The sequence below is a fragment of the Petaurus breviceps genome, unplaced genomic scaffold (assembly GCF_028583685.1).
Source record: "Petaurus breviceps papuanus isolate PSGF00001 unplaced genomic scaffold, PetGlider_PUasm1.0 90491, whole genome shotgun sequence".
Taxonomy (NCBI): Eukaryota; Metazoa; Chordata; class Mammalia; order Diprotodontia; family Petauridae; genus Petaurus; species Petaurus breviceps.
Window position 1 is genome coordinate 2,453,974 of NW_027187263.1, and position 27,778 is coordinate 2,481,751.

At 35.5% G+C, this 27,778-nt stretch overlaps 1 protein-coding gene across 17 annotated transcripts in view; it reads right to left on the minus strand.

Moving 5' to 3' along the window:
• Window positions 1-27,778, minus strand: part of RBM26 (RNA binding motif protein 26) — a 105,209-nt gene that overhangs the window by 32,145 nt on the left and 45,286 nt on the right. For 13 of the 17 annotated variants that reach the window (XR_011163276.1, XR_011163275.1, XR_011163273.1 and 10 more), the window contains 8 exons: window positions 23,198-23,309; window positions 21,959-22,118; window positions 18,056-18,220; window positions 17,461-17,592; window positions 16,197-16,268; window positions 7,695-7,823; window positions 1,157-1,231; window positions 80-247 (listed from right to left, as the gene is read on the minus strand). Coding sequence is in view for 9 of the 17 variants with exons in the window: in XM_069062655.1 (XP_068918756.1) it covers window positions 80-247; window positions 1,157-1,231; window positions 7,695-7,823; window positions 16,197-16,268; window positions 17,461-17,592; window positions 18,056-18,220; window positions 21,959-22,118; window positions 23,198-23,309 (1,013 nt within the window). In the remaining 8 variants the exon portion in view is untranslated. Of the gene's footprint in view, window positions 1-79; window positions 248-1,156; window positions 1,232-1,687; window positions 1,861-7,694; window positions 7,824-16,196; window positions 16,269-17,460; window positions 17,593-18,055; window positions 18,221-21,958; window positions 22,119-23,197; window positions 23,310-27,778 lie in introns of those variants that run through there. The other 4 variants (XM_069062656.1, XM_069062652.1, XM_069062651.1 and 1 more) reach the window with 2 other exon arrangements.

Here is a 27,778-nt window from a genome sequence, read left to right on the forward strand (position 1 = left end):
ATCATTAGTACGTTTTAACAGATAATTCATTAGCATGCTACAAAGATGATTAAGATACAATTCATTTTGAATAAAGTACCTGAGCTTTGGTTTTCACACTTTTGGGAAGGGAGCTTCCAGATGAAACTGCTTTCAACTCATCTTTTAATTTAGTAATGCTATTTGTCAAAGCCTCCAAAGTTTTCATTATCTCTGCCTTATCTTCAGACTTCATTGCTTTATTTTTCTCCAGTTTTGAAATTAGCATCTATCAAATTTTAAAAATTTGTTAATTTGTTAAAGGAAAATATAGACAAAGGTGTTTACATAGTATAGTTAAAAACAGGAAAGAACACACATTTTAAATGAATATACACATATAAACATCAAAATGTTAGTAAATTCAGACAATGGATTGTCCTCAATTGAAATCTTCAATGGATTAAAATGAATCTTAAACCTCTTTAACAACTGGGCATTAAAACAATTTGAAAGCATACAAAAACCAAGCTCTCAGTTCTGTTTTCATGTACTTTGATAATACTGTCACCTTTCCTGTATATTTTTACTCCATTTGTAACACAGAAAAAATCATAAAAGGAAAACAGGTTTAAGTTTTCCTCCCTTGTAATCTGGTAGCAAATCAACAACTTTAACTTCTTCCTTCTTTGGAAAAATATGAATCAGATAGCTAATAAGCTTGGAAAAGGTAGCTTATGCTCTGAATTAATGAGAAGAGCAGTACTCTTAACAAAAGTGTAGATGACAAGGAAGTAAAATATCTTTCCAAGTCCTTCACAATGAAGATGGCTTCAATTTTCCCCCCAATGCTTAGAAGTTTTACAAATAGTAGCCTCAACTAGTAGTTTTTTTAAGTTAAAACTGAACTGTTATCTAAATAACTATAAATGTTAATTATCAACCACACACTTAATGAAATTAAGTATAATTCTAAAGATAAATCTAAATGACTTTGGGTCATTCATAATTTTAACTTACTCATGACACTACTTTTGCTAATACTTCAAATAATCAAGAAATGCTCATATAAATATCATGGAACAGAAATTCAAGAAGACTACAGTAATTCCGTAAATCCTTGCTTCATTTTTAAAATAAATATTTATTTATAATTATCATATAAATAAATAAATGAATGAATGAATAAAAGCATAACCTTCTGTGTTTCAATGTGCTTTTCTAAAATCTCTTGCTTCTTTTTTCTCACATCCTGTTGCAGTTTTAGTGCTTCCTATATAAGGAAAGACAGGATAAAAGGGAAAAAAAAAATCAAAGTATCAATAAACACTGCTCCCAAAAAATGATTATTTAGAAAAATGATCAATTCTAGTTTTAATAAATAAAAATAACTATAAAGTGTAGTAATTCCAGAGTATATATACTATGGTTCAAGAGTCCACAGGATCCCAAAATCTATACACTGGCTATCTGGTCCAATCCAGACCAGACACCCAAAGAAGCCCCACTATACTACTCTTCGAGTCGTTGCTTTAAAACCTCTCAAGAGAAGAACCCACCACCTCCTGACACAGACCGCTTCACCTAGTGATAGCACTATTTTGTTACCAAGTTTCTCCTGTTATTAAGCATGACCTGTTGTCCTCTTTGCAACTTCCACCCACTACTTCTAGTTCTGCTTTCAAACAAGTTCAAAATCCCTCCCTCCACATAACAATCCTTCAAATACTTGAAGCCAGCTATGATGTCCCCACTGAGTCTTCTCTTCTGTGCCTTCCTCTTCATATGACACGATACTCAAGGGCCTTCACCTTCTGGTTGCCTTCCTCTGGATACTCTCCAGCTTCTCTGTCCTTCCTAAACTGTAGCACCCAGAACTGAGTACAATGCTCCAGATGTGGTCTGACAGGGCAGAGTACAGAAAGATGATCACCTCCTTATTCCAGAAAGCTATGCCTCTCAAGACAGCCTAAGACTCATACTGAGCTGACAGTCCACTAAAACCCAAATATCTTTTTCAGATAAACTGTTGTATAATTATGTCCCTACCTGCATTTTGTAGTTGCGATGTCCATTTTTTGAACCCAAGTGTAGTAGGGTTTTATTTACTTTTAACCCTACTGAACTAAGGCTCAATGCTCTAGCTTATTAATATCCCATGTGGACTGTCACTATAATCTTGAGTGTCTCACTGGCCCCTCACAACTTTGTAATCTGCAAGTTAGATTACCGCATTAGTGATGCCTTTTACCCAAATCAATAAAGAAATGTTAAACAGCACTGAACCAAACTAAGCATTCTATTTATTAAGAATATCAAATTACTAAGCTTGGTCTTATCGTTTAGGTTATGTATTTTAATCAAAGAAAAGTCTCATTTCCCTCAGGCTCTGACAAAGAGGTGGCCCTTTTCCTTGCCAAAGTCAACCCCTCTCTATTTGCACTTGATGCCATCCCCTTCTCATCTTCTCCAGTAGACTGCATACTCAAATCATCTCCATCTCTTGCATGAATTTCCATCCTCTCTAGATCAACTGGGTCATTCCCATATGTCTTCAAATATGCCCAAATCTCCTCTATTTACTAAAAAACCTTCAATCAACTCTGCCATCCCCTCGAGCTAATGTCCTTTACTCCCTTTCTCAGCCAAAATCCTTGAAAGTGCTATCTATACTGGCTCTCTCAAATTTCTTTCTTATTAAACTTCATTCTTCAATTCTTTATCAATTCATCTTCCAATCACATGAGCCAACTGAAATTTCTCACTTCAAAGTTACCAATGATGACTTAATTGCTAAATCTGATAGTCTTTCATTCTTCTCATCCTACCTCATGCATCTGACATGGCTGTGTCCTCCCTCTCATCTGGGTTCTAAAGACACTAATCTCTCCTTCTTCTGCTTCTCACCAGTCTGACTGCTCCTTCTCAGTCTCTTTTTGGCTTACCCTCTACATCATATCTTACTGGCATATCATTAAGTCATCTACAGCGCTCTCATTGTGCATGTTCCCTGAGGTTGTTTTATTCCCTCTCCTTTTCTCCTTCTATATCTTCTCATGGTGACTTTATCAACTTCCATGAGTTTAACTATCATCTTGATGAAGAAGATTCACCACATCTATTGGCCCTAGACCCACATTAACAACTGCCTAATGGATATTTCAAATTGATGTCCTAGAGAGATCTAAAATTCAGTATGTTTAAAATTGAACTCATTTCCTGTAATGTTTCCCCTCTTTCAAACTCCCCTTCTTCTGCAAAGACACCACTATCCTCCCAATGTCAAAGATTGGTAATTTCAGTGTTATCTTGGACGCCTCACCCATCCTCACCTCACATATCCAATCAGATACCAAATCTTGTCATTTCTGCCTTCCCAACATCTCTCACATTGGACTTCTTTCCCCATTTACATATCACATATACTACCTTAGTTCAGGACCACATTACTTCTCATCTACTAGATTATTATAACAGTCTTCTAACTGGGTCCTGCCTCAAGTCTCTCATATTCTAGTACACCGTGTAGATTGCTGCAAAAGTAACCCATGACTCCCTTCTTTAAACTATAATAGCTTGCTATTGCTTCTAGAATAAAATATAAATCCCTTTGTTTAGCTTTAAAATTCCTTCACAGCCTGGTCCCAACCTATCTTTCTATCTTTGTTTGACATTATTCCCCCTCCTACACTGGTCTCTTCCCACTTATAGGGGACCATTTCTGCCTGCATGAGACAGAAAGATGCTGTTCCATCTTTCCTGCTCTCCTAAATTGACCTCTTCCCACTTACAGGACACCTTTCCTGCCTGCAGGGGATAGAGATACAAAAACCTTTCTTGGCCTAGACTGCCTGAAGACATAGGAAAGAAAAGTCACTCCAATAGCTACCTCTAACTTGTCCCCTCATAAGCTGCCTAACACCCTGAGAGGCCTCAATCCTTAAGTCAAACTCCTAGCAATGTTTATAACATGCCTGAACTCATTCCTCTAAAACAAACTTTCACCCAGTCATGCTTTGTAACAATCTCAGTGATTCTGAACCCTTGTCATTATTTAAACTCATTCACCACCTTCTACTTAACTGCTCCCTTATTCCTATCCCTCTCAGTCCAACTCCCCAATGTTCTACTCAAAAGTTATCTACCCCCCTCCACTATGGTCTCTGGAATACTTAAGTCACATAGAAAATAAACTTGTTCTCATGTTAAATCCTTTCTTTTCCCATTCCTTTTATCTTCTGGTTCCCACTGTGACCTGGCTCCAAAGCTTCCCTTTCACTCATCCTCCCCTCATCCCCCACAACTCCCTGGAGTAGGTAGAGAAGTTGGAATGCTCCTTTCTTCTTCTAGGTTCTCCCTCTTACCATCAACACTTAGGAACCTCTCCTCAAAGCATTCTCTATACTAGGAGATTTCAACATACGTATGTAATACTCTATCAAACACCCTTCCTTACCCTCCCAGTTTTCTCAACTTGCTCCTTTCCTATGACCTATTCCTCCATACCACCACAGCTAGATAGAGAGGATTATATTCTTGGTCTTTCCATCATTGACAAGCGCTCCACTTTGATGTTTATGAATGTTAAAATTCCCTAATCTGATCACAATCTGTTGTCATTACACTTTCTCTCTCTCTTAACACTTAAATTCTTTTGCCACCCGATAACCTCTGCACCATGTACACTCTCTAAACCAATTCAATTCTACATTGTACTTTTCTGATATTCCTCGTCCTTTTATCTTACTGGTCTTGCCTTGCCAAGCAAATCAGATTATTTCCATCACTGACTGTCCTCACTCCTACTCATGTGTTGCCAAATGAAGTTGAAAAATTATATAACCTTGCTGACTGAATCCACTACAAACTTATGCTACATAATCTCAATTAGGCCCCCAGTTGAAGGCAATTCTTTTACACCTCTCTGACTCACTATCCCACTCGCCACAGTAACTTTTCCACACCTTTGCATCCTGTTGCAAATTTCCCATATTTCTTCTCACTTACCCACTCAGCTGAGAAAACCTTTCCTCACACTTCACTGAAAAATAAGACTATTCGGGGAGGCTAGGTGGCACAGCAAATAGAGGACCAGCCCTAGAGTCAGGAGGACCTGAGTTCAAATCCGACCTCAGACACTTAACACTTACTAGCTGTGTGACCTTGGGCAAGACACTTAACCCCAACTGCCCTGCCTTCCCCCTTCCAAAACAACAACAAAAAAAAACTTCCCTGAGAGCACCCTCATCTCCCCTTTTTCTCATCCCACATTACCCAGATGCCTTCTGCCATTATCTCCATGAGGTGATCCTTCTTGCCAAAGCTACAAGTAAAAATGAACTCATTTCATCCTGTCTCCTCCAGTAGACTGCCTACTCTGCCAATCCCATTCTCTCACTTATCTCCAAATCTCTCCCAATCTACTCTCTACTTCTCCAGTGCCTACAAACAGGCCTAAATCTCTCATGTCCTCAAAAAAAACCCCTTCATTTGATCATAAAATTCCCAACTAGCTAATGTTTCATATCTTCCCCCCTTTTGTGTTTAAACTCTATGAGAATGCCATTTCAATAGGTATTTCCACTTTCTTTCCTCTCAATCTATTCTTACCTACTTTTAGTTTAGATATTGACCCCATTATTCAACACAAATTCTTGTCTCCATTATCAATGATCTGTTAATTGCCAAATCAAACTGCCTTTTCTTAATCTTCAACCTTTCTGCAGCCTCTGACACTGTTCTTCTCCTTAATACTTTCTTCTCACCAGGCTTTTTTCTCTTTTTCTACTTATCTGACTACTCTTTCTCAGAATCCTTTGGGAGAATCTTCATTTAGATCATAATTGCTAACCTTGGATACCCACAGGTACTCAAGGGCTATCATGGGCCCTCTCCTCTTGTCAATCTTATTAGTTTCCATGTATCCACACTTGTACTGATATTCCTCCAATCTTATTCAACCCTAATATCTCTGCTGACCTCCAATTTCACTTCCCCAACTGCTTATTAAAACATCTGAAACAGAAGGTCCTGTATTCATCTCAAATTTAACACCTTCGAGAAAGCAATCATCTTTTCCCCAAACTCTTCCCTCTTCCTAAGTTTCTTATTATTGTTGAAGGTACCTCCATCCTCCCAATCATCCAGGCTCACAACCTGCTTGTCATCCTTAACTCTTCATTCTCTATTACCACACCATATCCAATCTGTTATCAAGCCAAGCCACTTCTATATTCCTAACATCTATGACACATGCCCCCTTCTGTTCTCTGACACTGACATCACCCTGGTGCAGGACCTCATTTCATCATGCCTAGATTATAAAGCAGAATTAGCCTGCTAGTTTGTCTTGCTGTATCTTGTCCTATTGTTTGTCAAGTCTCTGCCCTCTCCCACCCATCCTCCATTCAATATCAAAGTAATCTTCCTAAAGCACAGGTCTCAACATGTCACCCCTCTCACCTTACCCAAATAAATTCCACTGACTCTACTGTACCTCCAAGATCAAATATAAAATCCTCTGACTAGCATTCAATGACCACATAATATGGTCCCTCTTTACCTTTCTCCTTTTTATCAAACAGCCCCTCCCCCACTTCCTTTCTCCTATATAATCTGTGATTCAGGGACATTGACTGTCCTTTTTGCCTTTCTTCAAACAAAACATTCCATCTCCTGAACCCAGGCATTTTCACTGTCTGTTCTTCCTTTACAGAACTTTCTCCTCTGACATCTCCACCTTCTGCCTTTCTTCAGGTCCCAGTTAAGATCCCACCTTCCATAAGAAACCTTTCCAATCCTTCTTAATGATAATACTTTTCATTTCTGTTTTTCCATCTGTACTGTTGATGATCTCCAATTTATCCTGAATAAATCTTACTAATACTGCTGTTTTTATGTTCTTTCCCCCATTAGTGTCCTTGAAAGTCAACTACCTTTTGCCTTTCTCTGCACTGCCAACTCTCAGTATAGGGCATGGAACAGAGTAGGTCCTTAATAAATAACTGTTACTATCCAGGCCAAATGATCGTCTCTCTGTTCCTCACAAATGATAGTCAATTTTCCATCTTCATACCCATGCACTGGATATTCCCCCATTCCCGAAATGTACACCCTCATCCTTACCACCACCTCAGAGTCCTATTCTTCCTGTCAGCTATAGTTGAAACACAATCTTCTACATGAAAGTTTTCCAGTTCCCCACACATATCTTAATTATTAATGACCTCCCTTATAAAGCATCTTATATTTAATGTGTGTGTGTATATAAACTTTAAATTTATGCTGTACAGATTTTACATTAACTTGTTTTTCCAATCAGAAGATCTGTTCACTGCAAGCAAGCATTGTTTTGAAATCTATACTTGTATCTAGCACGTATGAGGTACTTATTAAATACTGGCTGATTGTTTGCAATGTGGCACAGAAGGGATAGAGCACTATCCCGGGAGTCAAGAAGACTTTAATTCTAAAAGGGGGTTCAACTTGATAACCCTTCTAACTCTAAATCTATGATCCTATGCTAGATGGAAATATAAAGATGCACTAAGTTGGCAAGTTCATGAAAACTAATGTTTTCTAAAGGAACTGACTTGTCCAAGATCTACATACTAATTTAAAAGGCTTTTTCCCCCATGGTCCTACTATCCTAATTAAGCCTAAGAAAACAAACATAAAAGCCAATTATAAATAAAGATGCCTTCTGTAAACAAACCTTTTGCAACATCTTCATTTACCTGTTTTTTTTTCTGTGCTTCGCTGTTATCTAATGTAGAGATGGAGACAGCAGGTAAAGATTTCTGTGCAGCTTTCAAAGCAGCTGGATTGTACACCGTTTTTGTGAGGCCAGTAGAAGTAGACAACACCTAATAACACAAATTAATTATTTTCTCTTATATCTATTGTTTCCTACAAAACACTTAAGACTCCATTTTAATTATCCATTTTAGAATTAGTATCTTAGATATCTAAAATGTGGTAATACCACTGACAAATCATATTAACACAAATTTCACATTAAACAGTTTTAAGATAAAGGGAAATGACTGGTACATTTTCCCTAAATAAGAAATTTTACAAGTATATTACCCAAGCAAAAACAGATTTGGGGGGAGGGAGGGAAGCCCCACAGGGATAAATAAGGAAAGCAGAATTTCAATGCAAAAAAGTCTGATCACTACATTACCAATATATATGAATTACTGAAAATCTTCATTAAATTACATCTAAAACTACAATTAAAATCTTGAAATAAAATATAGGCACGTGTACTCTTCTACAATTGAATTATATATCACAGATATTATTCATAAGTTTTCTGTTTACTGTTTGCTGATTGAGCATTAATTATACTATAGTCAAACAAGATTACAGATCAAATTTATTCTGCATCACTAGTGGTAAAAAACTTTAACTCACAGTGTTTTAAAAGGCTTCATTAGGCTAAATACATGTAATCTAGTACAGCCCTGAAAAACATCCTAGAGTGTGAATTAAATGTTAAATTAATAGTGATCTGGCCATAGTCCCCTAAAGATAAAAAGAAAATAACCCCAAACATTTCCTGGATATTCACAATTTCAAGACTACATATACTTTATTTTAGATTCAGAAACTATGATCACAGTCAAATAATTTCCCCTCAGTTATAATTACTAATTCTAAAGTTCTTAATGCAAAATAACAGAATAGGCCTTGAAGAATATCTTATCAGGTAATTTAACATATCTAAGGAACAGAAGCAGCAACACCCTAAAGGTCACAAGAAGAAAATCAAGGGAAGGGAGTAGAAATAAAGAAAAAGCTCCTATCATTACTCAGCTAATACATTTTTCTTTGTTAAGAACTGTAGCAGCACTTACTACTTCTAAATTCCTAGGAACACAGTATGTCCCCAGGTAATGGAAAGGAAGGTGAGATAATTAGATGACTGCTGAAGTAATAAAGACTATATCCCCAACTTCCTTAGTAGCATTTTGTTTCCTTTTCAGAGAGATCTTAAATCATGCTACGGTTTTTACTATTTTGTATTCCAGAAATTTATGAGAAAGAAACCCTAAGGAATGCTGAGGGTAATGTGAAATTTACTAATACCTTCCAATCAATTAACAGGTCCCTTCTTTTCTTCTCCTCCTACTTCTTTGGTCTGTCTCTTTTTGCTTTAAGCCTATCTCTTTTATTTTGTAGTCATTTATCAACTTTTCTTCTCCCTCTATTCCTTTTTTCACTTCCTTTACTTTCCTCAGTTACTATAATATGAACTAAAATATTTTTTAACGTTTGTGATATACATTTGTTGTGTATATTTTAAATATCTGTGGCATAATGTGTTCAATTTTTAAAAATCAGGGAGGTTCATACAACTTTTTTCTTCCCCAAAACCAATCACATATTTTTTGCTTCAATTTGGCTTGAGTGCTAGATTTTTCTCCCACACTGTGCAACAGTGGCCCTCAACAGGAAAAGGAGTAAAAAAAAAAAGTAAAAAAAATCACCTACACCTGATTTAGATAAACTCATGCAGCAATAACTTATGAAGGAAAAGAAACCTAGTTTCTCTCTTGAAGAAAAGTGAGGAAAACAGTACTCTACAAATACTAAATTTAACACAATAAAAGTTCAATTCAAATTAAGTCATCAGAGTACCATATGCATATTGCCTTTTCATTATCACTATCATCTAAAAATAAGGAAGCATCACATTTTCATAAGCAAATATGCCTCTGTTGCAAACATCAATATAGCTAACAATATGTAGGCATGGTATTTTAATACCCATACTCATGATAAAGTGAGGAAGCATGGCATAGCAAGACAGAGAAAACTGGTCTTGAAGCTAGGAAGATCTGGGTTCCAATACTATTTCTAGCATATACTGGCAGTGTGACCCTGGGCAAGTAACTTAACCTTTCAGTGCTCCAGGCAACTCTTTTAAGACTGTTAAGTTGGAAAGGAGACCTATCAAGAAAGAGGAAGAAGAGAAGTACAGCCCAGTTCCTGCCAAAACTACTCCACTGACCTAAGAATGTCAGACCCATTAGTGATTAGGAAATAGAAGAAACTACAAAAGGTTATTTTTCCAGACCAAGATCACAAATCTGACCTACAAACAGGTGACTAGAATAGGAACTGTGGAATAGGACTGGGATGGGATTATGGACTTAGCTTTCAGGGATCAGAGCTAAGCCAACAGAGCAGGACACCCAGAGCTGATCACTGACTCAGGCTCCGACCAAGCCCTAAAGCAAGTGTCTCCCGGAGAGCCAGGAGCCCAGAGTAAGATCAGCAGCACAAAACTCCCAGAGGGCAGAGAATGTGCACGTAGCATTCAGGGCCTTAGGTAGGCCATCAAGGTAGAGATGCCTAAAGTTGATCTCAGACTAAGGTCCCTGCCCAGACCAGCAGTGCTGGGTTTCCCAGAGAGCCCAGGATCAGGGCCCCAAGCTAAGGAAGCCTTACAGGTTGTTTCTCAGAGAGGTCAATATTGCAGATATGATGTTAAGGGCTCAGAGCAAAACTGGAAGTACAGAAATGCCCAAAGTTGATCTTGGACTCAGCCCCAGAACAGGCCAGCAGAGCTGAGTTTTCTAGAGGGCCCAGAACCTCAGACTTAGCACCCACAGCCTCCATGTTAGGCAAGTCTTCCATTGGGGCTCAGAATTCTCACTCAGCATCCAGGGCCTAGAGCTAAGGCAGAAGTACAGGGATGTTCAGACTGACCTCGGACTTAGGCCCCTACCCAGGGCAGCAGTGGTTGATCTCCAAGAAGGTCCAGGAGTTCAAACTCGGTGCCTAGAATTCCAAACTTTGGTTCTCCCAGAACAGACTATGGATAGAGCCTCCATGCCACGCCCCCCAAAGCCCCTGCCCCAAAAGAAGGTAGGGGACAAAGAGGTTGCTTAGAGTGTCCTAGAATATTGACTCATCCCTCAGTTTTCCAGTTAGCAACACCAAGTTGTCTAGAACATACTACTGGAAAAATAACCAGACAAAAAAGATAAAACGCTATTATGAGGCCATGGATGCCCAAGGCACAAATGTAGAAGAGAATAATTCCAAAATACCTACAAGCAAAACCTAAAAGAAAAATACATCTTGCCTATAAGAATAATTTGAATTACTAAAATAAATTATGTAAGACTTTTTAAAAACAGAATTCAAAAATAGGATAAATGAAATGAGAGCAATAAAGGAAAGAACTGCAATAGAAATAAGACGTATCTAGGAGAAATTTGGAAAAAGAATTAGTAACTTAGAAGAGGTACAAAACCTTACCCAAGTAAGAGAGTCCCTGATAATTAGAATTGTCCAAACAAAAATTAACAATTCTTTGAGACTACAAGAAATATTAAAACAAAGTCAAGCAATAGAAAAAAATGTAAGGTATCTCATATCAAAAATACTTATCAAGGAGAAATAATTTAAGAGTCACTGAATTACCTGAAACCCATGACCAAAAGAAAGGGCTAAGACCTCATATTTCATGAAATCGTAAGTACTCAGATATCTTAGAACCAGAAACAAATCCCAAAATAGAAACTTCCAGGAATGTGACAGTCAAAATCCAGATCCTCTAGATCAGGTCTTCACAACCTGCAACCTGTGGGCCACTTATGGCATGGCAAAGGATTTCCAGCAGCCTGCAAAAAATAGAGGAAAACATCCTCTACATTTTTCAAGGGCGGCCAAAAATCCTTTGAAGTGCCCACAGCCCGCTTAAACCTTCAGGTTTCACAGGCCTACTCTAGATCAAAGAAAAAATACTGCAAGCAGGCAAAAGGAAGGAGTTCAAGTACCAAGGAACCACAGTCAGGATCACACAAGATTTAGCAGATACTACTAGAAAGGAGGAGAATGCTCGGAATAATAGTCCAAAAGGCACAAGATACATATAAGATATAGGCTTACAACCAAACTGAACTTAATTCTACAATGGGGAAAATGTAATTTTAATGAAATAGGAGTTCTCCAAGTATTCCTAATTTAAAGATCAGAATTGAGTAGAAATTTGGAAATGAAAGTACAGAATAAAAGAAATATAAAAAGTAAATACAAAACATCCGGAAAAAAAACTTTATGAGGTAAATGTCTTTGTATTCTAACAGGGAGGGAAGGGTGATATATATTATTCTCAGTATGCCCTGAGAACAATAATGTGACTTGTTATGTTGTGATGATCTTAAAGGAAAGGGAAAAGAAAAAGGGACAAACTAAAGAAAAAGGGATTGGGATGGAGAAGAGGATTTATTTTCTCATATAATCTGAGGGAGTGCAAGTAGAAATCTATATAAATACATACAGAATGAGGGGAGCACGTGAAACTCAAACCTCACTCAGAATTAATGCAGAGTGAACAGAACCAGGAAAACAATTTCTACTATAACATTATGAAAATGAACAATTTTGGGGCAGCCAGGTGGCTCAGCGAGTAGGAGCCCCGGCTCCAGTGTCAGTATGACCTGGGGATCAAATCCGGGCTCAGATACTTTAGCACCACACCCAGAAATAACTGGCCGTGTAACCTTGAGCAAGTTACTTAACCCCAATTGCTTTAAAAAATAAAAAAAAAGAAAATGAATAATTTTCATAGAGTTAAGAACTGTAATCAATGTACAATGATCAACCATGATTCCAGAAGACCAATGATATAGTATAGTGTTTACATTCTGACAGAGGTGATAGATTAGATAGGTAGGTTTAAGACAAGTATTTTTGGCCATGGCCAAGGTAGGGATTTGTTTTGCTTGACTGTCTATTTTCTGCAGAGGGTTTTGTTTTGTTTTCCGGAATATGGGAAAGAAAAGAAATTCGGAGTAGATGCTTGTTAATTAGAAGGAAAAACACCAAGTTGCACAGAAGCTGCCAACCTGCATAGTAGAGTTCCTCTCCAGGGAGTTCTCTGTTTCAGCTCTATCTTGGTTCAAAATAAGATGTTAAAGCAATACTTTCAATATAGGTATACTACTATGCACAACACACATGTTAAAAATAACTTTAAAACTGAAGGTCCCTTTCAGGTAAGGTCATCCAGTCATCCCCCTTTGCTTCCTACAAAATCCATAGTAATTAATTAGTTCATTGCCAAAGGTGGTAACAACTTGTGATACATCAAGGTGCAATTTATACAGCGCTTTAGTTAATATATTGTTTTCTTCATTACAATCTTTTGAAGATAGTAGAAATTTGTTTTGTCTTGTTATTTTAGTTACTTTTTTTGGACCAAACCCAATTTTGCTGATGTAGGGAGCTTCCAATGGGAAAAGTTCATCTGGCAAAACACATCAGCAACTCTTCTGTTACTTAGCCTTAAGAAAGTTGCCTAAGGTGCAGAATTAGTGAGATGCTCAGTAGAACATTGCCAATATGTCCCAAAGACTGGACTAGAATTCAGATTTTTATACCCCTATGCTTCCAACTTAGTACAAACTGAAAAAATAAGGTAAGAAAGGGGAGTAGAAGTCAGTTCCAAAACAGTTATCTTTCCATTACAACATATTGCCACAGTTCTAAAAGTCCTATAGTGTAAAAATTTGATTACATCAACAACAGTAAGTCTATCACACGTAAAACTGTAACTGATGCATCACAAACATGTTAAATCATGTTAATGATAGCTAATTAAAAGCCTTTTCCAAAATGAGGACACTGCATGATCTTAATTTTTGAAGGAATCATAGCAATTTATTTCTTAAGCTTGGACTGATGAAATTTTTTCGTATCTGCTACTCTCCATCTTTCTGTTGTTCTTTTTACCCCATTTTCTACCTCCAAATTAAATGGTGGTCCTAAAGAGAAAAAGATACAGAAAGCCTAACTGGCTTCTGTAAACTTTGGAAAAAAAAACAATCTCTGCACATTCCACTGCAGAAAGGCATGTTTCTGGCTCAATTTTTTAAAAGCCTCACAATCTAACAATTAAATCAATAAAACTGTCCAAAAGTAGAATAAGTTTCCTTGAAAGGTGGGGATTTTTAAGCAAAGGTTAGACATGTATTTATCAGAGAAGCTGTAAGAGCAGAACTTGATGCGGTGACAATAAAGAGGCATGTTTCACGTGTAGTGCCTAGTATGAATAATTCATGGAACTTTCAGAGTTATCAAGTGAGGTAGAGAGAAAATATATAATTTTTCACAAGTTGAAATTTGTTCTCTTAGAAATATAAAATATTTTGTTTACTTCCTTTCCTTGGAAACTGTGGGGGGAAATGACAAAGGAAATTTTAGTTTATCTTATTTACATAGTTTTTTGACAAAAATTTATAGTTCATACAATGCAGAATGAAGGTGAACTATTTAAATACAAATCAATTTTAATTAGATTTTCAGTTTAATCACATGCCTGAAAAGCATCAATAAGAGCAGGAGCAATTCTGAAGATTTCTGAATTAGAAATCTTGTTTGATCATCTACAATCAATAAACAAGTATTTACTGAATGCCTAATACATACTGAACATTAAACTATGCTCCCTTTCTAAAGAAATATGATTCTCACTCTTCAGGAGCCTAGAATCCAACTGGGCAGACAAAGGTAACCTTTATAAAGAACAGTTTATGATACAAAGCAATATAATTAAACGCTCTAAAAGTTCTAAGGACAGGATAGGACAGAAGACCAGAACAGGCAGGGCTGGTTAAAGAAGGCAGATTTGGGTAAAGTAGAAGGAAATTAAAGGAGAATGACCTATGTGAATAGACAGAGGCAGAAATAAACATAGTATGTTCAAAATACATTGAGAAAATGGGGGCAAACTGAGTAATGTGAAAGAATCTGACTAGGGATGGCCAGATCCAATTACAGAATCCATAAGATTATAAATTTTAATGCAATAAGAAATAGTATAATCATTTAGGTTTACACACAGAAGATTTAAGAAAAAGTAAAGTGTTGATTAAGGAAAATAAATCTGGCACAGGTATATAGTACTGAATAGGAAGGCAAATACTTGGAGGGAAGGGAGGAGAGAGGGAGGATTTAGGAAGCTACTGCAATAATCCAGATGTAACAAAAGGAAGAAGAGGGAGGTATAAGAAGAAATGGTGTTTAAGTCAAAAGAGGTACTTTTAAACAAAGAAAACTAAACTAGACAAGTGATAGAAAATGAGAATGAATTACCAAGGCACTGAAGCTTCTGTACCTTAGAAAATGGTACCACTGACAGAGACACTGATAGGAATGTGGGAGGAATAGATTGTTTGAGAGAAGAATATGAGTATCATCTTGGAAAGTTCCAGTTAGTCATTAAAAGAATTCCAAATTCTTGGCAAATTCGAGGATAGCCAGAGATGGAGAAAAGTAGAGTAAATCTAGAGATTCAATGAATATTCTTAGCTGTGTAGGAGAAAGAAGACAAGACTAATAATCAGGAGACCTGAGGATTATCATTTCAACTCTCCCTAACTAGCTATGTGACTTAGGCGAGTCCCTTAACACTTCTCTGACCTTTGAACTTTGGTTTCTTTTATTGCATAAAGTGAAGAGGACAGACAATCTCAGGCCTATAATTCAATTATCTTAAGAGATCAGAACACAAACTAGACACCAAGTCTCAGCTATAATTCCAAATCCTAGAGGAGCAATTTAAGTGCAAATTTAGAGAAATAGACTATGTCTACACCAGAGGCCACATCTGTCAAGGAATAAAACATTCCAACTAACAATTCTATCATTCTGATTTTCCTTGTACTTAAAATGATGAATTTAATTAATTCATTCATAAGTCAACTGTTGATGTATAGATACAAATAAGTTATGGATGATATTTTAGAATTTAGGAAAAGACGGTAATAGTATCTTATATAGTCTGGCTTATAATATTTCAAAGGTCCTTCCTTACAGCCACCCTGCACTATACAGAATCTAATATTTATTATCCCCATTTAATAGATGGTAATGCTGAGGTTCTGAGAGGTTAACTGACCTGCCCAAGGTCATATATCTAGTGGATGATGAAATTACAGTGAAAATAAAGAAAGAATAGCAGAGGTATAGAGTGGAAGAAAAGTATTTTGAAAGTAGGATGCAAAAAGAAAAAAAAAAACAAATGAGTTACTTTTCTTTTTCATAGAATTGATAGTAAAAAAATTTTAAAAGAAAATTGAGACTAAAAAAGTACAATGAAACAACAGCTTCCAGACACAAGGGAAAAGCATACTTAAAAAAAAATCAAGATGCCACCTGAAATCATAACTGAAAACAATAAGGAAGCCAAAATAAACATATCATGCTATTCTTCTTACCTTTTCAGTTGCTGAAACAGATGGCTTTGATACAAAACCCAACCTGTCCTTCACAGATAACTTAGTTACATTCTAAAAAAATTAAAATGAACACATTCAGTGTTTCCCCAAGCACACATAATTCTGTTGGGATTTATGAACATTTTGTCTGTCACTGTTTAAAATTTATTAATCTATTCTGAACTTATCTAGTATGAGTGAAGGTGCTAACAATGCTTATGGTGTTTTGCTTTGTTTTAGTTTTCAGTAGTGAAAGAGTATTTTGGAAGTTTCTAATACATTGTGGGGAAAAACACAAAAAAACCAGCATGCATTATAATCAACCACTGAGAATTAAAAATATTAAATGAGGAGACTGTATTGGCGAATCTTTTTTGCCACTTGGCTCTAGAAATCTATGGCTTTAAGGTTCTATGCTGTTAAATCAGGGGATTATTTTAAATAGTGAATCTTAAAAATTTATGTTTTAATATGCTTTAAAACTTTTTTCAAAAAGTTTTTGTTCCCAGATAAAATACTCTTTTCTTAAACCCACATAAACATACTCTGTATTCAACTGGGAAATTTAAAGCCTAATTCCATAATCTGATTAAACATTAAAAATCCCCCCAAAATCCTTTGTGCTGGAGACACAAAGAATGGCCAGTTAAACTAACGTCAAACCCTGAAGGTACTTTCAGACCGCAGTATCTTTGATAAATTTAATGCGGTATCAAAATATGGACCAATTAGACAGTACAAATACTGAACCCTACACAGAGAAATATAAGACGAATTACTAGAACTGCAGATAAAGAGAATCACGAGACTCTGCACGTATGGGGAAAATTCATATGATCCAGCTTGGGGGGCAGGCAGGTAAATATGGAGATGTCAGAACAGGAAAGCTGATGCAAAGTTCTGAAAAAGGCTAACTACTACAGTACAAAAGAGAGGACACTACTGTCTATCTTTAAATCCCCCCTGAAAATTTTTCATTTAGTTCACTAGTAAATTTTCAATGATAACACATGAAAAAAATTTTAAATTTAATAAGAAAACAGAAATTAACAGAATTTTACTTCCCAGAAAACTGCATTTCACAAAGGAAGGGATTCCTATAACCTTAACTTGGATTTTAAATGGCAATACTAACCAAAACTGGGAGTTATAACTAGTAGGAAGGTTTTGTGAAAATTCCAGAATACCTGTATTTAATCTGGTTAAAATAAAAATGCATAATAAATAAAATTAAAGAACTGCCATTTAAATCAATAGGTGATACCTGAGGAATATCTGTACTAGCACTCTGGGCTTCTGCAGGTTCAATATTACTTGAAGATACTGGACCTAATCGTTCTTTCACAGACTGCTTCACAACGGGTAAACTCGGTTGCTGGACTAAAGGTTGTATAACCTAAGAACAACAAAAACAGATTTTAAATCTGTTAATTTGAAGGTGATTAGTGCTGAGAAAAAAAAGAGAAATCAGTAAAGCACACTAACACTTTCAAATTATCCCGTACTTAACTACCCTCAAATTCCCTTCATAGTTGTAAATGCTTTTGGAGCAAGTCTAAAGTAACACAAAGTTTAATATTTATTTGTACAGGTGAAGAAAAATGTCTTAGAGATCTTTTTTCCCTAAAATGTTTCTTTTACTTTTAAAAGACTAGAAGAAACTGTGGTCTTATCTGGACAAAATTAATCAATAAAGATGATTTTCCAGAAAATAAGATTTTTAAAAATATGCCCCCAATATTGAACCTTCATGTTACAGACCTATTAAAGAGAAGAAGTCTTCCTCCCACCTAGGTTTCTATGTATATGTAGAAATTAAACAACAAACAACTGTTTCACCCATACAATTTTCTTCTTACTTTTTGGGAAGCTGTTTGCAGTTGCTGGGCAGCCCCCTCTCGGTGCCAATAAACTTTAATAAAACGATTATTCAAAATTGCTTCTGTGCTAGAAATTGCTTTTTTTGCTTCTTCATACGTTGCAAATTGGATAAGTGCACCTTCCGGATCACCATGAAAGGCAACCTAAAATGTAAAATGGAAGACAAGGGACATTTTTAACGAATCCCTCTAAACAGTTCACAACTCAATTGACCAAATATTTATCAAGTTTCTACTCCTTGCAAATACTGATCTACATGCAAAGGAGACAGAGATAACAAAACTATTGCTGTCCTTAAGAAGGGGTATGATAAAACATGTACATGGATTAGCAAATAACAAAACTATATACAAAGTAATTTTAAGAAGCAAAGAACATTAAAAATGGTGGAGGGAGATTAAAAAAGGCTTCATGAAGGTGGGACTTATTTTGAAGGAAGTTAGGGATTTTATTAAACTGAAGTGAGAAGGAAGTGCAGTTCAGGAAGGAAGGACAGACCGTGCAAAGGCACACAAGAGATGGAATGTCCTGTACACAGAAAAACTAGCAAGTCCAGTTCAATCAAACAAAGATTATGTGAAAGAGAGTAATATGAAATAAGACTGCAGAGGTAGGAAGGCACTACATTCATTGCATAGTTCTTGGCAGTTTACAAATAACCTCTCTCACAATAACACTGTGTACTAGAGGTTAAGTGACAGACTCAATACTTGAATTCATCACTTTTGCTTCCAAGTCCAACATTCTTCACACAAGGACAAGATGTCTCCCTTAGTTGTCATAAAAATAAAAACATCAGTGTCTTTTAGATAAGGTTCTTCTTAAATTTCCTCATACCTAGCTCCAGTCTCTCCTCACTATACAGGAACAATGTAATGAAAACCATACTAAGGTATAATAATGTGAATTCTGCCAAGGCAGATTATGGTAAAAAGGCAAATCATTTCATGTACAGGCTTTCTATCCTCAATTAAGCTTATTTCAAAGTCAGTAAAGATAAGCAATTAGACAGAGCAATTATGTCAGCAGGAAAATGTACTGAGCTATTATTCCAATTTTGAAGTAAAAAGTACAGAATATTCACCACTGTACTAGAGCTGGGTGTGAATCCAGCCTCTGATATTTATTAGCTGTGCGACCAGTCAGATCATTTAAAGCTCTGTTTCACCACTGTCAAACTCAAAAGACATAATGAATGTAAAATATATTACCAACTTCAAATTATCCTTTAATATCACATCCTGTTTTTTACTTATTTCTACAAAAGATAACAAATTTCAGCTGGAATATATCCCGAATTCGAAAATATCACAACATTAGAAATAAGAACTCTACAAAGGATAGCTGACATTCATTTCTTAGCAACTTTCTTTTTCTATTATTTAGAAAAACAAAAAGGCTAACAATCTAGCAAAATAACAGCTAACCACAATCATTTAGAGTTGAAATTCTAAAGTGGGGAAAAGTATCTATTATTCTCAGAACTAAATTCATAGAGGTCTCTTATTTTATTTGAAGGCCTAATTCAGGAAAAAATTAGGATGTACAATTTTCAGAAGTTATTACCTCCTTAGAATTTGTTGAATCACCTCCAGTCGAACCTAACTTCTCAGACTGCTGTAAGCACTACACCAAGCAAAAACAAACTCACTATGATTATATTTTTCCTGGATTGTAGGAGATAATTGTCTTGGTTCAAAACAGATGATTTCAACCACAGACTTTTAAAATCTGCTTACATGTTTCAGTATTAGGCTAAGATGAAATGCAAATAACAACTGACATCTATGCTCAAAATCTCTAACTTCAACCTAATTTTATTAAACAGTATTAAAAATTGGTCCACTTCTTAAAGGAGACATTACAACTATCTAACAAGAAAATTTTAATCATCAAAATTTTGTTTTGGTTGAAATTTGGTTGAGAGCTAGAGCACATCAAATAAAAACTGTCTGAAGGGAGAACACACAAGCAGTAAAGATCTATATATTTTTAATCTCTTTCAGTGCCTAGCAGTGTTTTCCATATAACAACTGTTCAAATCTGAAGTTGATTAGACAGAGGATATCTATTCTAAATATGCTAACTGGGAGGAAAATTCAGAAACCAGATATGAACCTCTTCCAGGAGGTATTACAATGTTTCAGAGCTTGATGCACCAGCAGGATGTAATAATCCACACACAAGAGCACATGCAAGACTTCATTATCCACAGGGACTCAAGTTTGAACTGTGTGCTAGATCTCCTCTACGACAAGAATGAACACCTCTAATAAGTACATATCTATAAAAATGACTCACAAAATATATGGTGCTTATGGAAACTGACAAAAGTCTGTCTCTGGTTAGCACAAACCAAGGGAAACAAGAAGCAGAAATGATAACCATGGAAAAACTATATTTGGAAGTCTAAATCTTCACTGTTGTGAGTGCATTAATTCATGTCCTCTAGGAAAATATCAACTTTTATTTCCACAGTCCTTAATAATTAATACTTACTGATTCTATATATTCTCTATACATGTTTTAAAGGCTATTGAAAAGAAAAGGCTGAGCGGCTAGGTGGAGCAGTGAGTGAAGTGCTGGCCCTGGAGTCAGGAGGACCCGAGTTCGGTTCCGGCCTCAGACACTTAACACTCACACAAAAATACTAGCCGTGTAACCTTGGGCAAGTTACTTAACCGAACTGCCCTTCAAAAAGCAAAATAAAAAAATAAATAAATAAATAAATAAATAAATAAATAAATGAATGAATGAATGAATGAATGAATGAATGAATGAATAAATAAATAAAGGCTGCTTTGAATTGAATTCCCCTCTCTAGATTTTTTCACCCTTTCCCCAAGTTTTAGGAGGAGATTAAGTTTTTATATAGCACTTACTGCATGCCAGGCACTGTGCTAAACACTTTACAAATCCTATATCATTTTAACCTCATAACAATCCTCCTCAAAATAGGTGCTATCATTGTTCCCATATCTCAGATAAGGAAACTGAGGTGAACAGAGGCTAAATGACTTGATCAGGGTCATACAACTAGTAAATGTCTGAGGCTGAATTTTAACTCAGGTCTTCCTTACTCCAGGTCTAGGGGTCTATCCACTGAACAAACTACAAAGTATCAAAAAAAAATTCTTAATATATATTTCAAAAAATCAGCCAAGAAATTGAAAAATGAAAGTCTAATGTACAGTAGCTACAATTATATTACAGTCCTGAATATGCCTTCTGTTGTTAGCTTCATTAAAGTACAAACGTTTTCCATATCTATTTCAAAAGGTGAACACATCTCAAAATTAAGTTTTCATTAGAATTGATATGAAACAGAAGTACGACCTGCAAATATTCATTACTACTGGAAAAGACAGAATTGACAGTATAACAAGAAGGGCTGATTTTGGTGAGAAAAAGGACCAAAGAGAATGATGGATAATACTGAGTTTTTCTGAGATAATACTGGAGTTTTCAGGTGTAAAATAGGGGGAGAGACTTCTGCTTAAAATGGAGAGGTGGAAGGTCCCAGAAAAGCCCAGTTTTCCCCAAAAATGCCCCAGCCAAGATCTATTTGCTTCTACAGTGTTTAGCACAGTGCCTAGACTATAAATACAGTAAGCACTTAATAAAGGTTCTGGTGGTGTATTGGTCCATACTTCAAACAACTTTCTATTATAGCCACAGAATGTCCTAAAGAAAGTCCCCATAAGGCTAGATAGATGCACTATGGAGGATTTAATGAAGAATATGGCACAGGAAGTAAAAGAATGAAAAGATGGCAATCTGCACTAATGGAAATTATCAGTATCAATGAGACTACAGATCTATGAGAATAATTAAGTTGAGCATGACAGCTAAAGATTATGGAATCCTTTTATAGTTCTTACCTGTAAGTTGACCAAAGTTCCAAATCGGCTGAAATGTTCATTAAGTTTGCTGATATTATTCAATTCTGGAGGAACTTTCCTGAGTTCAAGTTTGGTATTTTCATTTCCAAACTGAACTTTCTTCTGAAAACCCGGGCTATTTGTTCTATTAAAGTTTGGCCTATAACAAAATATAAAGTTACTTCACATGCAAAAAAGATGTTAAAATCCAACCTCACACTCAAAGGTGGAATATTTGAATTAGTGGTAACAATATTGCTCATGGGAAGCAATGAAGCAATAAGACTTCTCTCCAACCCCATGTGTTACTGCCTTCCTTGGTGTCCTACCCATCCCATTTCCCTCATGCTATAAGTTCTATTACCTAAAAATCTCAGGTCCCTTCTTGTATCTCAATTTGAATATTCCCATAATTACTTAAGTTATGATATATTTGGGAAGTGAATTTTTACTCTGTCTAGCTCACTTCCCAAAAGCAAAAAAAAAAAAAAAAACCCACAGTTTTTCACACACAACATAATCACTTGCCCAGTCTTGTTACAACTCTTACTTTCTCTCATCCAGCAAAGCCTAAACTTTGAGTGAAGAAGCTGAGATCTCAGAGGCTTCATGAATATATGCTCAAAACAAATTCACTAACAACAGCTAGGTAACTCCACTCAAAAGTCTCAAGAATGGCATTAAGATGGAGAGATAAAATTTGTACCAATATCATGGCTGCCAGGCCAGCTGTGAATAGGACCTATCTACATATCTTCTGTCCTAGGTTTCAAAGGAGTTTTTATACCCCGGATGTCAACGGGGGAGGGGTGTTACACAAATCTCTGAATCGGTCTACCTTAATGCTCTATAGATTTATTGCCAACAAAAATTCTTATCCCCAATCCCAACCTGAAAATCTCACCAAGCAGCTCTGAATACAAATAATAATCCCAAAATTGTTTTAAGGACTAAAGAGGTTGGAATACTAATAGTACAATAGTTCAGCTGCAATATGATTAAAATAGGCCTTTATGGACTAGTGTGAGAAATTTACAAGCATTTATAACATTTTTAACCATGTGAAAACGGACTTGAGTTCCTAACAAGTGACTCACAATGAAAAAATGACCAAGAGATTGGATTACATAATGTGAAATGCTTCATAAAAAAAAAAAAGCTATGCCTTTATATAAACACTTTAACAGCCTTAAGGTAGATGAAAAACAGTATTCTTCAATGTTACCCCCACCAGCTTACTTGTCAAACCAAGTCTTCTTAGCAGGAACTCCAGGTTCCCCTGATCCAATGGTTCTTTTTCTTGACTCTGAATCGACCACTATCCTCATACTGCTTTTATTAGGAGGCTTTTCTGTGGGAAGAAAGTCAGTATCAACTGGCATTTCTTTGTCTTGTAGCTAATTAAACTATTTACATTCACGTGAAATATGAAGAGCACATGAACAAGGAAAAGAGAAATAAAGGTAATAAGGGGATCTTAAAACTAACAGGAATTTGCTTATTTCAAGGCAATGAAATATCCCTTAAACTTAGACTTCTACTGCAATCTGCAATGAAGAAAAAATATCTTACCCACAAAACTCTATTATATATCAGTAGTATCAAAAAGTTCTCAAACATTTCCCTCTTTGAACCATTTCTTAAGGGAAAATAGTCCAATGATCTTTCTATACCATTACTTCCTTTTGTTACAACCAAAGAAAACCAAATAAAAATCATTATGGTAAGACAATTTTTAAAAAATTTTAAGAGTTCTACTATTGCATAATCTACTATGATATAATTCAATTTAAATGTTTTTGTGTGACTAGCACATAAGAGTTTTATGTACAATTATGACAAACTTGAAAACACACTACCCTTTGAGAACCAGTGATCAAGCTAGTAGACCCTGTCTAGATTTAACAGACCTAATAATATTATTTATATTGCAAAAAAAAATTTCACAATGTAAGCATTTGTGGATTAAAAAGAAAACAGGCTCACACCAAAAAAGTTCATGGAAATAGGCAAAAGAACAAAGATAGTACAAATATACATTTATTAGCTTCCTATACTCTGAATGAGCTTATGCTAATTGTGTGATTATACAATAACTGTATTGTTGCAACTGTTACTTGCTTTTTCACAAGTTACCTTTAAACCACAAAGAACATAAAGTCATAAGCCTAAAATTCTTGCTTGTTTGAAAAAACTAAAGCAGGAAATGAAAGAAAATGACTTTTGAAATAACAATGACTAGAAACAAAAACCTCTGAATATATAATGACTGGCCAAGAATTCAGATTTATTTCTAGTAAAACATGGAAAGGATTTTTAGGTTTCTGTAAGAAAACGTCCCCTTCAAAAAAAACTTTAATTTTGAATATGGTATTCTACACAAAGCATAGTAAAACATCTTTAAAAGTTTAAATTATAATCTAGGGAAACATTGTAAACACAAACTGTATCTCAGATGTTTTTAAATGGATATATTTAGCATGATTTTTAAAAAATATTTTAATGAAATTTTCTAGGATATAAAGATATGTCCTCATAAGAGTGGTACATATATTTCATGGTCTACACAGAAGAATTATATTTTTAAAATACCAAAACAAAGAAAAACCAATGAGGGGTCAGGAATTGGAGGGGGGGAGAGGGGGAGGGTTGTTAAAAAAAAGAAAAACTATTTTGCTTGTATTTTCTGATTATTTTTAGGAGAGCAAGATGGAAGCTTTGTCAGGTTATATACCACAACTCAATTATTTCTTATACATTTCCAGGTAGCAGAGCAGAAGAAAACATATTGACAAAAATATTGTCAATACCAACCCAAGCCCTGCATAGTCACCACCACTTTAAATTAGCAAAAAAAATATAGTACTCCCAATATTTCCACATCTGCACCTAAGTAAATAAATAAAATTGTTGTTCTTAAGGTTTTAAAAATTATGTAATGAAACAGAATTAGGGCAGCTAGGTGGCACAGTCAATAGAGGACTGACCCTGGAATCAGGAGGACCAGAGTTCAAATCTGTACACAGACACCTAACACAAAAACTAGCCATGTGACCTTGGGCAAGTCACTTAACTCAACTGCCCAGCAAAAAAAAAAAAAAAAACACCCACCACAGAATTGAAAAGTACCTCAGGTCATACAGAACCTCCACCATAAAAAACAGACTGGCATAGTAGTGGATAAAGTGCTAGACTTAGATCTAAGTTTGAATCCCATCTCAGATACTAGCAAGTCATTTAGCTTTTCAGCCTCAGTTCCTCTCCTGTAAAATGGGGATAATAAAAGCACCTACTTCACAGAATAACTGAGTCAAATAAAGTGCTCCGCAAATCTTAAAAGTGGTATATATAAACTGATCATGAAAGATTTGTGACAACTATCATTGTCGGATAACTAAATGTTCTAAAAAGAAAATAATCAGGCCATAAAAGGAAAAAAGGAATAAATAAATGCAATCATGCTGCTATTATTACTACTATTATTGAACATTCAAGGCAAGTGGTCATCCATCACTTACTTTAAGAACTTCTATGGATAACTCACTACTACAACGCTTGAGATAACCTATTTTGGGGTAGCTCCAATTGCTAAAAAAACTTCTTATATAAAATAGAAATCTGCTTCTCTATAAATTCCATCCAATACTTAGCTCTAACTTCTGAAGCTATGCTAAAGTGTATTCAAAGAAAACTCTTAATTTAATGTGCATAGTGTTTTCTCTACAAAATGAAAAATTTTAAATAGAATGGAAATTACCAAGTAGATAGAACTGTACTGACCATGATTCCTAAAATATGTGTTTCACTTCCCAAATATATCATAACCTAAATAACTCAACTGAAAGTATTTAATTATAATTTTTATGGATAATTATTTCAATTTAACCAATACTGGCCTATTCTATTTATGACAATTGACTAATGTTCTTGAGAAACATTCAATGTACATACGCAATCCATAAGGTTCTAACACCTTGCCGATACCTTCTACAATATAGTTCGTGATATGTTCCGATTTAATTTTGTAAACATTCACTATTAACTTATTAAATGTGCTAGAAAATGAAAGCAGATGCAAAAATTAACTCTTCCCTGCCCTTGGGAAGCACACAAACAAGTAGAGATACAATAAATGCACAAATTCTAATATAAAATATAATCTAAGGACGTAACAGGTAAAAACAACAAAGTATTACTTGAAATAGAAAAGATTGGTTTTGGGGAGAGGGTCAAACTGTACTTGTCAGATAACTATATGCTATAATAATAACAACAACAATAATAATGATGAGGGACTTTCCTGAGTCCTTCAGCTGTTTGTGCCTCCTGCACAAAATTTTGTGTTGTTCAGTTGTTTGGGGCATGTCTGGCATTTCATGACTCCATTTGCGGTTTTCTTGGCAAAGATAAATATCATGGCTTGCCATTTCCTCCTCCAGCTCATTTTATAGATGAGGAACTGAAGTAAACAGGCTTAGGTGACTTGCCCACGGTTAAATAGCTACTAAGTGTCTGAGGCCTAATTTGAACTCAAGAAGATGAGTCTTTGTATCTTCAGGAAGAGACTCCAGGAATGATACTCTATCCATTGTGCCACCTAGCTGCACAAAATTACTTTGTATTTATTTTTGCATAGCTTTATATTTATAACCCTGATATCATTTTTATCTTTGTATCTTCAACACTCAGAACTGGAACTGTTGCATGACTACACCCTCAAAGATCTCCAAGGAATTAGATGTTTGACTTTAGATATAGCTAAGATCTTATTCTTCATATCATGTAAAAAGACATTTTCCTGACTAGGACAAAATCAAGTTCCCAACTCATGCACGTTAGATTCAAAAAATCAAGCAGACATTTATCAAGCCTTTGATAGATGTGTGTCACCCACACTTCTTTCAACCCATGATACGCCGAGATGCCCAAAAGGGGATATAAGTAAAAAAAAAACAACACCCACTTACATAACAATGTAAGGTTTACAAAGCACTTTCCTCAACACAATCCCAAGAAGCAGTATATAAGTATTATAAATTATGAAACAGGGGCTTAAAAAGGTTAGGCAACCTGATGATAATCACAAAGCTGGAAAATGATGGGGTCACAATTTTAATCAAAAATCATGAGCACGCTAGATTTAGACTCAGGGGATCTGGATTCAATTCTTACTACTTATGTGACCTTGGATGAGTTACTTCCTTTCTGGGTTACATATTCCCCTTCTGTAAAATTAGGCAGTTGAAATTGCCTCCAAGGACTCTTTTAGATTTCCTGCCTACAAATCTAGTGCTTGTTTCCCTACACTATAATGTTTATATATAATAATAATTACAGATTATGGATATGTAGCAGTGGAAGACGACACATTTTTAAATAACCTAATCCTATATTAATTTGATATGGCAGTATAACAAAGAGATTCAATATAAAGCAACTAACTCCTAGGAGGTTCATAGAGTTTTGTAAAGTTATCTGTTTAAACTATGAACTTCAGTTCTAAGCTCAAGTGCTCCAGTGTGATTTATATATTCAACTGAGTTTCCCAAGAAAATTCCTAATTTATTTCTGAGGCCCATGGCTTTTAACTGACACAGATGAATCACTTTTTCTAACCTGGCTATAAGTAAGTAGAAAGTGATTCCAACATTCCAAATTATTGTAGAGTAATAAAAAGGCTTCCTCTCTTATGCTCCTTAAATCTTTTCCCTCACCTTTCATGACCACTGTATATTTCATAATCAATGATAGTGGGACAGTAGGTAATATGGTAGGCCTTTTACTTTAGTTTTGCTCAGGATTCTCATGGACAGTGGAGGG